Raw genomic sequence first — 11,860 nt, forward strand, 5'->3', positions numbered from 1 at the left:
CCCGGTGCCCCCTGCATCGGCAGGCGGACTCTCAACCACTGCGCCACCAGCAGGGAAGCCAGGTGACTTTTTAAAAAGATAATCAATCTGAGCATCCAGTCTTTGTGGGGCAAAGTGTGTATGTGATGTTAAAGGTCACGTGTTCTAACACATAAGCATTTTTCTTTGGATTGAACTGTATTTGCCACTCCCTCCACAATTAGGGGTGGGTGGTATTTTGACACTTAGAGACAAAAATGGTCAAATGAGCAGGGCTAGAATGGTTCCCCCAGCAAGATGTAAGTCTCTCCTTGTCTCTAGTAGTTTCTTCTCCCAAATGCAGGGTCATTTCTGTCCTCTGAAGAGCGCAGTCTGTAACTCAAAGGCACCTGTAGCTTGGAAGGTGTAGCAGTACTGATGACAACTTCTTGGTTTTCCTCAGAGCTGAGGAATAATAGCCAAAAGCAATTGGCCGCACCCTGGACTTCAGGGCTCAGAGGAGCAAGTTGTCGTGCAGTAGCAGAGGCATCCACGGTTATACCCGAGACCATCCAAGACTGAAAGGGCGTCTGGGAGAAGCACAGTCAGCCTCCCTGTGTTTCACGTTTACCCTCTAAAACCTAAGAAAAGGCCATTTCAGTGTTTTGAGGTCCTTAAATAAAAACTAATTCCTATCGCACAGTTTTAAAGACATCTTTCTAGAAATGTTATGATGTGATCATTGAATTCAGTGGGCACACATAGGCTGCTCTACCAAAAGGACTGGACAGCAAAAAGTAAACTTTGGGATAAACCAAAGAGAAGATGCCAGGTTATGTGTTAGAAGTACTCAGACCGTATCACAGTGTAAGACTGAAAATAAGATCCTCATAGATATTTCCTGTCTCTCTCGGGTTCCTCTCTCTCTCTCGGGTTCCTCTCTTTATAGTTTGAGCACACTGTTATGAATGTTCTCCTGGGCTCATTGGTTTGATGAGGATCTATCTCTTTCCAAGGGACAATTAACTGGTTTTTAAGGACTTCCATACCAAGTAACTTACATCATGCTTATTTCTGTTTTTCTCCACAAAAGGGATTTTGTGAAATAGACTAACACAGACATTCTCTCTCATTTCTCTCCATTATTTAAAGCTAAAAACCCCAAAATAAAAACAGCAGCCCTGGATTAGAGAGTATCAAAAAAGTTTTTGTGTTTTTCAAGTTGTCTAATTTATTACAAACTAAAAATCTCTTTCAAACTGGCACCAAAGTGGCTTTTCTTCCTGAGCTGATTAGGACCACATGAGCTCAGGAAAAGCTGTCAGATCCTGCCTCTGGCACAGCTGGAACGATCCAACTGATTTGCCAGTATGATTTTTTTTATAAAGCAGGAAGCTTCATCCACAAATCATAAATTTATATTCTAGAGCCCCAAGCAAAAATTATTCCGTGTTCATTTTAAAAGAAGCAAAATTCCATTGTGACCGCTTTTATGGGTCCTCCCGAAAAACAGACGCAACTGGGGTGATCTTTTGGTCAACATTTCATACTATAGTAGGAGCTGACTCAGCACCTTATCTTGAGTTATCTAGATTCCCACGGACACATGGGGGTGTCATTCAGAAAACACTGATCCTCAGGAAACAGTCATGATCCAAGACCGTGCTGGAATGCCTACCTTTTCAGAATTCTGTTTGTCAGGCTGGCCCAGGGCAAATTAATGGATTAGGTTAAACTTGTCTTCTTGAGCTGACGGTGATGGGCCCCTGGATCTGCTCTGTGGTGTGGACCACGGTAAGTGAAGGCACTCAAGTAGCTCCTGACTCCCCAGGGAACCCCTCAGGGGTCCTTTTCTCCGCAGCTCTTTCACCACCACTTCATCACGTAAACTTGCCTGGCCTGCCTCTCTCTCACTGAGGTCTCCTCTCTTGGCTAGATGGCTCTTGGCCTGGGTGATAAATAATATGCGTGGAATCATGGGTCCTAATAACTTTGTATTTATCTTCTCAGGAAACACAGATGCACCTAATCAGACCCAGAGTCATGCTGCCTTAACCCAAAAAGGTGACACACATCAATCTTTTAGCAAATGAGCCATTCTGCCCCTTCACAGCACATCTATGGGGCCCACTCCCAAGGCTGATGTTTTACTGGTCATGCATTTCAGAAAGGAGATTTTGTTTGTTTCTCTGTTTCTTTGTTTGTAAGTAAGAGAAAGTATTATTAGGAAGGAGAGGGAGTGGTGATCTTTATGCTGATTCTGCAAACCCTAATTTGACTTTATAATTTCTGTCTCACTTTGCCCCTTGCTACGCACTGTACTGTGGGGTCTTTTTTTTTTTTAATTTTGCCTGCTTTGGGTCAAATTCCAGTCCAAAATCCCCAGCCAGGCTGGGCTGGTCTAGCCCACCATCTCAGTGTTTTCTTCATGTGACTCTATAAAAGGGGCTTCTTAGTCTTTTTGCCTTTATTAAAAATACTAGAACCATTTGGAATTATCCCTTATTCCAGATACACAGCAGGTAGAATTATACACCAACCACTGATTGGGATGCTCTAAGTATTTCTGTGAAAATAGTGGGCAGAATTTCATAACCCATCGTTCCTCTATTAATAGTTAACCAGGTTGAGAGGATTTGAATAAAAGCACATCTTGTTGCATGCAACAATGGTTTGACGGAAGTGCTGTATGGCAGAGTCAGTATTTTACTGCTTTCAGCTTCACTACACAGTTTTGGAGCCGGGGAAGCCATGCATGCCGAATGGCAGAACTTACAACCGCCTACAAAAGCAGAGTACAGTCCTACCTGTGGAGCCTCACCACTAAGAGAAGGTGACAGTTCCGGGTTTTAAAAATACCCTAAACCGTAGAATAGTTTCTGAATAGAACTCGCTGCTCTTTGAAGCACTCAGCAAAGCAAGGCTTTTTCAAGCAACTGTTAAGACATAAGTATTGCATTTTACAACCATCCATTTCGTGTATTGTGAGACAAAAAAAGAGAGAATGGGAGAAAAGCGTTGACGTTTATATGTTTATGGATAAAATACATGGAGGTTTGACTTCTGACCACTTTCAGAGCCAGGAAGAGTGGCTCAGACATGATGATGGGAAGAGCTTCTATAGCCTTAAACACAGCCCTTTTCCAAAGTGACTTCCCTTTACCCATCCAACCCCCGCCCCCCCAAAAAAATCAAAATGTGCTTCATGCAACTATTGTATATGAAGCAGTTATTAGCCATAATTAAATGGACAATATGAATTTACTACGTCTTTAGGACTCTGGCTTGTTCTGGTTTAGAGCAAGATGATTAATGCAAATACATATTACTTGAGATAACCATTTAGCAGCTAATTTAGCCAAATTTATTACAGCAGTTAGAGGTTTTTCATTTTAGCAGACGGAGACAAGGACGTGCCAAAAGTGGGCAGCGTGGACGAGTGCACACTGCCCTCTAGTGGCCGACCAGCTGGCGCGCTGCTGGGGGGTGTGGAGTCTCTGCAATTCGTATCCAAGCGATAACAGCGGGTTGTGCACGTTTCCGGCATCCTTTTAAACCCTTCCCATCCATAGCACTTTATTTCAGGGGCTGATTTACTGCACTCTTCCCCCTTTTACTAGCTCAAGCGTGCCCAGATACAAATCAAATCCATTTCAACTTGGCAAGATTTTGGTTAAAGTATCATTTTTAACATCTGCATTTTAAAGCTCTCTTTCCGTGGATATTTAATGGCACCGTTTCACATTACTGATTGTTTTTACTTGTTCCTTCATTTGGGGCCATATTTCAGAGTCTGTGTGGAGCTGTCACTCTGTTTGGCTCTAGCCAAGTCAAACCTGTTTTTCGCTTAGGCCAGTGTTTCTGTCTGACTTGGTGAGGGAATGCATTTCGTTCCAACGTTCAGCAAATTTCTCATCAGAATCTCCCCTGACTGACCCATGTAGATTGAGTTCATACTATAAATTCTGTTCAACAAGATCAAAAGGAACCGATACACAAGGACACGGGTTGATACTGCTCGCGCTGAGGTGAAATGATCAAAGAGAGGAGAAAAGCATCTTTGGAACCATTCAGACATCCGGAATCGCAAAGAGAGCTACCTTGAAGCTATGAATAAATCACATCCAAATTTGCCTCTGTTCCCATCTGACGTCAAACCCATTGACAATATCCACACCGCATTAGGTGTTCTGTGAGCCAGAAAGATTTGCAGTCCCGTTATCCTTCCTTTCACACCATGACTGTCCAAAATGGAATAAAGTCTTGCTACAAGCGCTAGTAACCCTAGCTCCGGAGCTACTGCTCCACTGAATTGGTGATTTTGTTTGTCCTACTAATGGCATTCTACATTAAGCGTACAGAGGGGCACCCCTGGCTTGGTGCGGGACCGCCCCTTTCTTCTTTTTTTAAAAATTTATTTATTTATTTTTGGCTGCGTTGGGTCTTCGTTGTTGCCCGCGGGCTTTCGCTGGTCGTGGCGAGCAGGGGCTACTCTTCGTTACGGCGCGTGGGCTTCTCATTGCGGTGGCTTCTCTTGTTGTGGAGCAGGCGGGCTTCAGTAGTTGTGGCTCGCAGGTTCTAGAGTGCAGGCTTAGTAGTTGTGGTGCACGGGCTTAGTTGCTCCGCGGCACGTGGGATCTTCCTGGATCAGGGCTCGAACCCGTGTCCCCTGCACTGGCAGGCGGATTCTTAACCACTGCGCCACCAGGGAAGTCCAGGACCTCCCCTTTCTAAGCTTCAGATTTTGCAGAGATGATAACCATTTCGTCCCAGTCCTAATATGCAATGCCTTCTATTCTGTTTTTTCACCAGTGCTGAATAAGGGCCAATGTGTGACAAAGTACTATCGTTGGATGCAGAAGAATGGAGGATATATTTGGATACAGTCTAGTGCCACGATAGCTATTAACGCCAAGAACGCAAATGAGAAAAACATCATCTGGGTGAATTATCTTCTGAGGTATATTTTGGAATTCTTTTTCATTTCCATCTCAGTTATAAAACATGCAGCCCAATGGTAAATAGCTGACATGTTGTATTATCTTTTGACAGTATCTGGTGTGGAATTATATGGAACTTCTGCTTTTCTTTCCACACGATTCAAAGAAATGGGAAAAGTTCAAAGCCATGTCGGTAGGGACTTCGAGGGCAGATTTGCGAAATGTTCAATAGTTCTTGGTCTGCCAACCTTGGGGCAGTTCCGCAGACGTTGCTTTGGTTTCCCCACAAATGTTCGGGCCAGAAAAAGAACACAGACGTTTGCCTCCAGTGGAAGCATTCAAACAGCATCTCCTTCTGCCCCACACGTTCTCATACTCATGCGCTCCAACCCTTGTGAAAATTATGAAAAGGGGATGCGGAGGAAGTGGCAGAGTTCATATTCCTTCTGTATCCCATCTCTCTGAAGTCCTCAGCATATCACGTAGGGTTGGATTCCCCAGACATTCAAGTTTTGGTAAGCAAGGGGAGTCGCTTTGCCAGAATTGAGACAATTTCAGTGTAAAAATGAAGGCAGTCTTCTTTTGCCTGCTCTGTGATCTCAGGCAAGGGTGACCGCTGTTTTAACGCATCCTCAAATTTATATCCATTAATGCAGCCAAGCTCAACAGCCTCCTGAATTCCAGTGTGCAACACCACTCGTCTCTCCGTCCTCATCTGCTTGCGGCCTGTGGATTCAGGCTAGCACCAAAGTAACCGAGACGCATAGCCTGGGTGGTCTGCGTCTGGGGACAAGCTTCCTGGGAGGTTCTCCACCAATCCTGCCATGAAGTTATCCAAATGCTCAGCCTGGCTCCCTCCCACCATTGTCATTCTAGTCTTTGGCTTCTCTTGGCCTAAAGCCACCAAGCAGGGCCCACATGTGGTCTGAGGAGGAAAACTTCCAGCAGGTCTTATGAATGGAAGTTGTTGCCCTTTGACTGATAATGTAGACAGGGAGTACCGAATCCCATTTTTCTTTGAGACGGAGATGCAGACGGCCGTGGCTCATCAGCACGCTGACCCTTCAGAGTGTGTTCGCGTCCGCTGGTGACGCCTTGAAGGCATGAATGTGCTTGCTCCCAATAGCATATCAATCAGACACTAATGATTATTGCTCTAGAGAGGGCTTTAATGTGCACCACTTAGAAGAGTCTTCGTTCATCTACTTTCTTTTCCCTTTTTTGAGCTCTTAATTCTCTCTAAAGGTAAAGGTATGGGTATCTAACGGGGCTTTCTCCAAAGCCTGCTTCTCATGCAAACTATCCCCTGTGTTTGTGATACGCCCAAGATGGGTTCTGCTATCAGGGAATTCTTTTACTTAGAGGTTTATGGAACAATGGCTGTATGCAATGCAGAAGGTTATAAAAACTCACATGCCAAAGAGAAGACAGAATAAGGTATTGTGGCACTGACATTCACTGTGCCAAGGAGACCCGTTATTAGTAAAAATTAGACATTAGTACCAGGGACACCGTAGACTGTAGGATGGCCGTCCCCGAGGCTGCTGGAGCCTAGGGCACTAAAGTAATCCCTATGGTTGTTCATCTCATTCATGACTTCCTACTCTGCCCCCAAACAGAGGGAGTGAGGAGGGGTGAGGAGAGGGCAGCTGGTGCCACTCTGGAGCAACACTCTTGGTCTAGCCTAGGATCACATGGTACCAGCTCATGGGCGTTTGGTGTTCCTGGCCCGCCTAATTCCGTATGGAGAAGGAAGCAGTTTGGGTACCAAAGCCCAGCCTTCAGGCTCAAAGAGCCTTGATCTCGGGCACGCCAGACGCGTTTCAGCTGACCTGAAGACTCACCCTGGGTTCAATAACAGAAGACTGGGAGTTGGCCGACAAGGGACTTGTGAACCCACATGGCATCTGGACCAAAGGAGAGGAAGCTCCCCAGGTCTGTCACTCATCAGGATCACTTCTCCAGGCTGGAGGTCTCGGAAGAAGGGCCTTGGCCCGACAGCAACTGTTGAAGTTGGTCTTTCTTTCCCACATTCCTGTCCTTTGTTCTTCCCCAAGCAGTATTTTCATGCTCCCTCTTCCTGGCCAGAATCCCTCACTTCTGGGCTCCGTCCAGGCTTGCACGTCCCTGCTCTGAAATTGCTGCTCCTCCAGTCTTCTTCCTGTACCCTCACAACACCTGGTAGAATTACAGCAACTGCGTAAGGGCTAAGGCTACCTCCCCAGCATCTGGCTCATCTGATCATCTAGAGAAAGCTCTGCTGCTGACGCTAATTCACACTAAGGAGTAAAGCCCTGATAAGTTATCTTAGTGAATGAACCCCCCTGGGATATTTGCAGTTTTGGTGTAGTTACTGAAACAGTGGCTCTTTGATACAGGAATTTCACTAGAAATTAGCTAGTGAGTCATAGAGACCTATGGAAGCTCTCCGGCTGACTGGCCATGATAGAAGGACAGAAGAGGCATTTTCCATTTGGAGGCAAGAGACTTTCCTACTGCCCTCAGATTATGCAGCTGGTACTGCTCATACGCTGGCCTGGCCTTGGAGTGGCATTTCTAGAAGATCGCTGACTGACCGAACACACTCCCTTCTCCAGAGGAGGCTTGCTTCTGAATTAAAAATAGAACAAAAATTAAGCACTTTTGTGCAAATGGGGTTAGCTTCATTCTTTCACACTGGGACTCTCCCCACTGCAATCAGATTTCCAGCTAACAAGCCACAGGTGTACGCCACACGAGCAGATGAAAATGTGATTGTAATGGGTGTGTTGACAGTTCAGTAGCCATAATCCACGCAGCCCAAGGTGCACCTGTGCATCTGTCAGATCGTTAGGTGCTGAGGGCTCTGCCCCCCAACTCCCCACCCCCCAATAGCCTTAGAGCCATCTGAACAGCTGAGGACACTCCGTCAAGGAGCCAAGACAAGGGTACCGAAGCAATGGACTCATTAGGAGCCCAGGAGAAGGCAGGGCACACCGGGAGGCAGGGGAATGAATTGTTGAGGGTGCTTCTCTCATCCTCCCTTCCCCTCAGCTGTGGTACTGGGAGAAATGTCAAGCAGCCCAGTTCCCTGGCCCCCAGTGGTACCTGATTATTTGAAAGCTTTTTGGTGGCTTTCATGTAGCATTTGGGTATTCAGTCATTGTGGCAAGGTGCACCTGTTGCCCAGCGCATGCAATCCAAGCTTCTGTAAAAGTCCCATGATGAGCTGAGAAATGATTGCATGCTTAGTCTTTCAAACCCTCTAAACTCCAAAAGTTTGGGGCAAGGAAGTGGGAAGATGGTCAAAAGCAACCCATCCAGAATGGGCGTCTGCACTCTTGATGAACACCTCCCTCCTCCACAGCAACCCCGAGTACAAGGACACGCCAATGGACATCGCACAGCTTCCCCACCTGCCGGAGAAAACTTCGGAATCCTCAGAGACCTCCGACTCTGAGTCAGACTCTAAAGACACCTCAGGTATTACAGGTATTACGACTTCTCCGTGTTCCGCAGTTAGGGCTTGCCTTTCCAGACTTGAGGGGTGGGCAACGGCCAAAGGAGTGTCATCTGAACGAAGCAACTGGTCAAAGTTTATATAGAGATATATGTCACATCAAGTTATTACTGAGTCTTTCTCAACACATATATGTATATATACTTATATACCACTACATACAGATGTGCACACTACAGAAGTGTGTGCACATACATACAATACATACGTTTCTGTATGTGGTGTTATGTAAATATATACATGCATCTAAATATGTATAAATATATACATATATGCATGTTGTGGTATGTATTCATACACGTAGGTATATTATGGCATATAAATATATATACACAAATATACAGAGAGATTGATTGATTGAGCCATCGCTTAATGTCAGTCTTCCATACAGAAGAAGCCCGGCCCTAAGCCCACAGCTAGCTCCAACCCCTTTACCAGAAGCGGACAGCAGGGCTATCTCTGTTGCTCCAAGACAGACCGTGACTTTGAGCCCCAAATATTCACATCCTCACCAAGCTGGGACTGAACCTCTAAAGCGGGATACTTAATGGCATCGGTAAATGACTCTTTCTGGGCGCCGTCTGTTACTCATTTTCTGAATCTATGCTGAACAAATCCATGCTTTCCCATTCCTAGTTATTTTGGGAAGCAAACTTTGAGTAGTTCTTTGGAGCACAGGAAAGCTAATATAAAAATTTACTTTTCCTCCACTTCCCAGTCCCCTTCCACAGACACGCATAGATGCAAGGGGCACATAACTCATAGAATTTACGGCTGCAAAAAATCCTAAGCCTCTCCTAACCCAGCCTTTTCTGCTAAATAAATGAAGGCCAGAGTAGTTACATGATTTGTCCAAGGTGCTAGTCCAGGCTGCCATCCAAAAGCAGAGCCATAAGATCAGCATCATCCCTAAAGGTTCTGAGGTTCTATTACTGAGAAAATCTATCCTCCCTAAAATGTGCCAGATGACTAGGGCACACCGGCCACAAACCCCATCCTTAGGGAACATGCTCTTGTACCGTATTCCCTCTACTCCAGACACAGCTTCAGGGAGGCCGAAGCAGATGGGGAGGATCTTGACTGATTTCCTGTAAATTGCATTCATTCGAGAAAGTTCTTTACTAGGGCAGAGTTCTAGAACAGACAGTCTCTGCTCCTTATTTATATAGTATATAGCAGTGAACAAAAAAGACAAAAATTCCCTGCCCTGTGGAGCTTATATTCCAGTTGGGGGGAGAGACAGAAGTAAATAAAAATAAAACATACAATGAATCAGATGGCGTTCAGTGCTCTAGAGAAAAATAACTTTAGGAATGGAGAGTATGGTTTTCAATAATGAGCAGATATTTACCAGGGGAAGGTGCAGACCTCTTTGGAAAGTCACCTTGCAAATCATTTTTCTGTGTCACTCCCACCTTATCCCCGGTTATTTACTCCTGAGTCCGTGAGCATTTTCGCAGAACATCTCGAATGTTAACGTGCCCAAGAATCACCTGGGGATCCTGTTCAAATGAAGAATCTGATCCCGTAGGTCTGGGTGGAAGCCTGGGATTCTGCATTTGTAGCAAGCCTCCAGGTGATGCCAATGCTGCGGGCCGGTCCCGGGGACCGCACTTCTGCGTCAGGGTCCCGCTAATCTAGGTCCTCAAGAGAGGGAAAGCCCAGGCTTTAAGTAACCGAGGCAGTGGAGCAGCTCAGGATAAGGCCACGCCCCCCCCCACCCCCGCCCCCGCCCCTCCTCCGCCCTCCCCCTCCCCCACCCCCGCAGGTGAGCGGTGGGACTTGCCCTGCTAACCCGATGTCTCCTGTGTCTCCTCTCCCCGCCCCCTACCCCCCGCGGCCGCCGGCCCCACGCAGAGGACAACGAGAACTCCAAGTCCGACGAGAAGGGGAACCAGTCCGAGAACAGCGAAGACCCGGAGCCCGACCGCAAGAAGTCAGGCAACACGTGCGACAACGACATGAGCTGCAACGACGACGGCCACAGCTCCAGCAACCCGGACAGCCGCGACAGCGACGACAGCTTCGAGCACTCGGACTTTGAGAACCCCAAGGCGGCCGAGGACGGCGGCGGCTTCGGCGCGCTGGGCCCCATGCAGATCAAGGTCGAGCGCTACGTGGAGAGCGAGTCGGACCTGCGGCTGCAGAACTGCGAGTCGCTGTCGTCGGACAGCGCCAAGGACTCGGACAGCGCGGGCGAGGCGGGCGCGCAGGCCTCCAGCAAGCACCAGAAGCGCAAGAAGAGGCGGAAACGGCAGAAGGGCGGCAGCGCCAGCCGCCGGCGCCTGTCCAGCGCGTCGAGCCCCGGCGGCCTGGACGCGGGCCTGGTGGAGCCCCCGCGGCTGCTGTCCTCCCCCAACAGTGCCTCGGTGCTCAAGATCAAGACGGAGATCTCGGAACCCATCAACTTCGACAACGACAGCAGCATCTGGAACTACCCGCCCAACCGGGAGATCTCCCGGAACGAGTCGCCCTACAGCATGACCAAGCCCCCCAGCTCCGAGCACTTCCCGTCCCCGCCGGGCGGCGCAGGCGGCGGGGGGCTGCACGTGGCCATCCCCGACTCGGTCCTCACTCCGCCCGGTGCCGACGGCACGGCCGCCGCCGCCCGCAAGACTCAGTTCGGCACCTCGGCCCCCGCGGCCTTGGCCCCCGTCGCCTCCGACCCGCTGTCGCCCCCGCTCTCGGCGTCCCCGCGGGACAAGCACCCCGGGGGCGGAAGCAGCGGCGGCGGGAGCGGCCCCGGAGCGTCCAACTCCTTGCTGTACACTGGGGACCTAGAGGCGCTGCAGAGGTTGCAGGCGGGCAACGTCGTGCTGCCGCTGGTGCACAGGGTGACCGGGACGCTGGCGGCCACCAGCACGGCCGCGCAGAGGGTCTACACCACGGGCACCATCCGCTACGCGCCAGCCGAGGTGACCCTGGCCATGCAGGGCAACCTGCTGCCCAACGCGCACGCTGTTAACTTCGTGGACGTTAACAGCCCGGGCTTCGGCCTTGACCCCAAGACGCCTATGGAGATGCTCTACCACCACGTGCACCGGCTCAACATGTCGGGACCGTTTGGCGGCGCCGTGAGCGCGGCCAGCCTGACGCAGATGCCCACCGGCAACGTGTTCACCACGGCCGAGGGTCTCTTCTCCACGCTGCCCTTCCCCGTCTACAGCAACGGCATCCACGCGGCACAGACTCTGGAGCGCAAGGAGGACTGAGCACCGCCCAGCGCGGCCCGGGGTTCTGCCCGGAGGCATCGTCGGCGTTTTCGTTTAGACCTTTGATTCTAGCACTTTGAATTCGAGCAGGTCAGCATCTTCTCTCGCCACGACGGTCCCCGTTCCATCCCCTCTTTCTTTCACTGGACTCATTCTTTCCTGTAAAGATATGTTTATTTTTGGCCTTCAGAGGGTCAGACGACCAGTTGCCTGCCATTTTGTCTTCTTCCGAGATGTGTGTTGGGTTGTTT

The 11,860-nt window shown here is 48.9% G+C and overlaps 1 protein-coding gene across 1 annotated transcript in view; it reads left to right on the forward strand.

Annotated features, from left to right (window-relative positions):
- The window catches only part of LOC103089528 (neuronal PAS domain-containing protein 3), a 251,522-nt gene extending 239,913 nt beyond the window's left edge, over positions 1 to 11,609 (forward strand). Inside the window, exons 8-10 of the mRNA XM_007453031.1 lie at positions 4,771 to 4,918; positions 8,245 to 8,369; positions 10,255 to 11,609. Coding sequence (XP_007453093.1) covers positions 4,771 to 4,918; positions 8,245 to 8,369; positions 10,255 to 11,609 — 1,628 coding nt within the window. The remainder of the gene's footprint in view (positions 1 to 4,770; positions 4,919 to 8,244; positions 8,370 to 10,254) is intronic.
- The last annotated feature ends 251 nt before the right edge of the window (positions 11,610 to 11,860 follow it).

The sequence above is a fragment of the Lipotes vexillifer genome, unplaced genomic scaffold (assembly GCF_000442215.2).
Source record: "Lipotes vexillifer unplaced genomic scaffold, Lipotes_vexillifer_v1.1 scaffold88, whole genome shotgun sequence".
NCBI classification, from domain to species: Eukaryota; Metazoa; Chordata; class Mammalia; order Artiodactyla; family Lipotidae; genus Lipotes; species Lipotes vexillifer.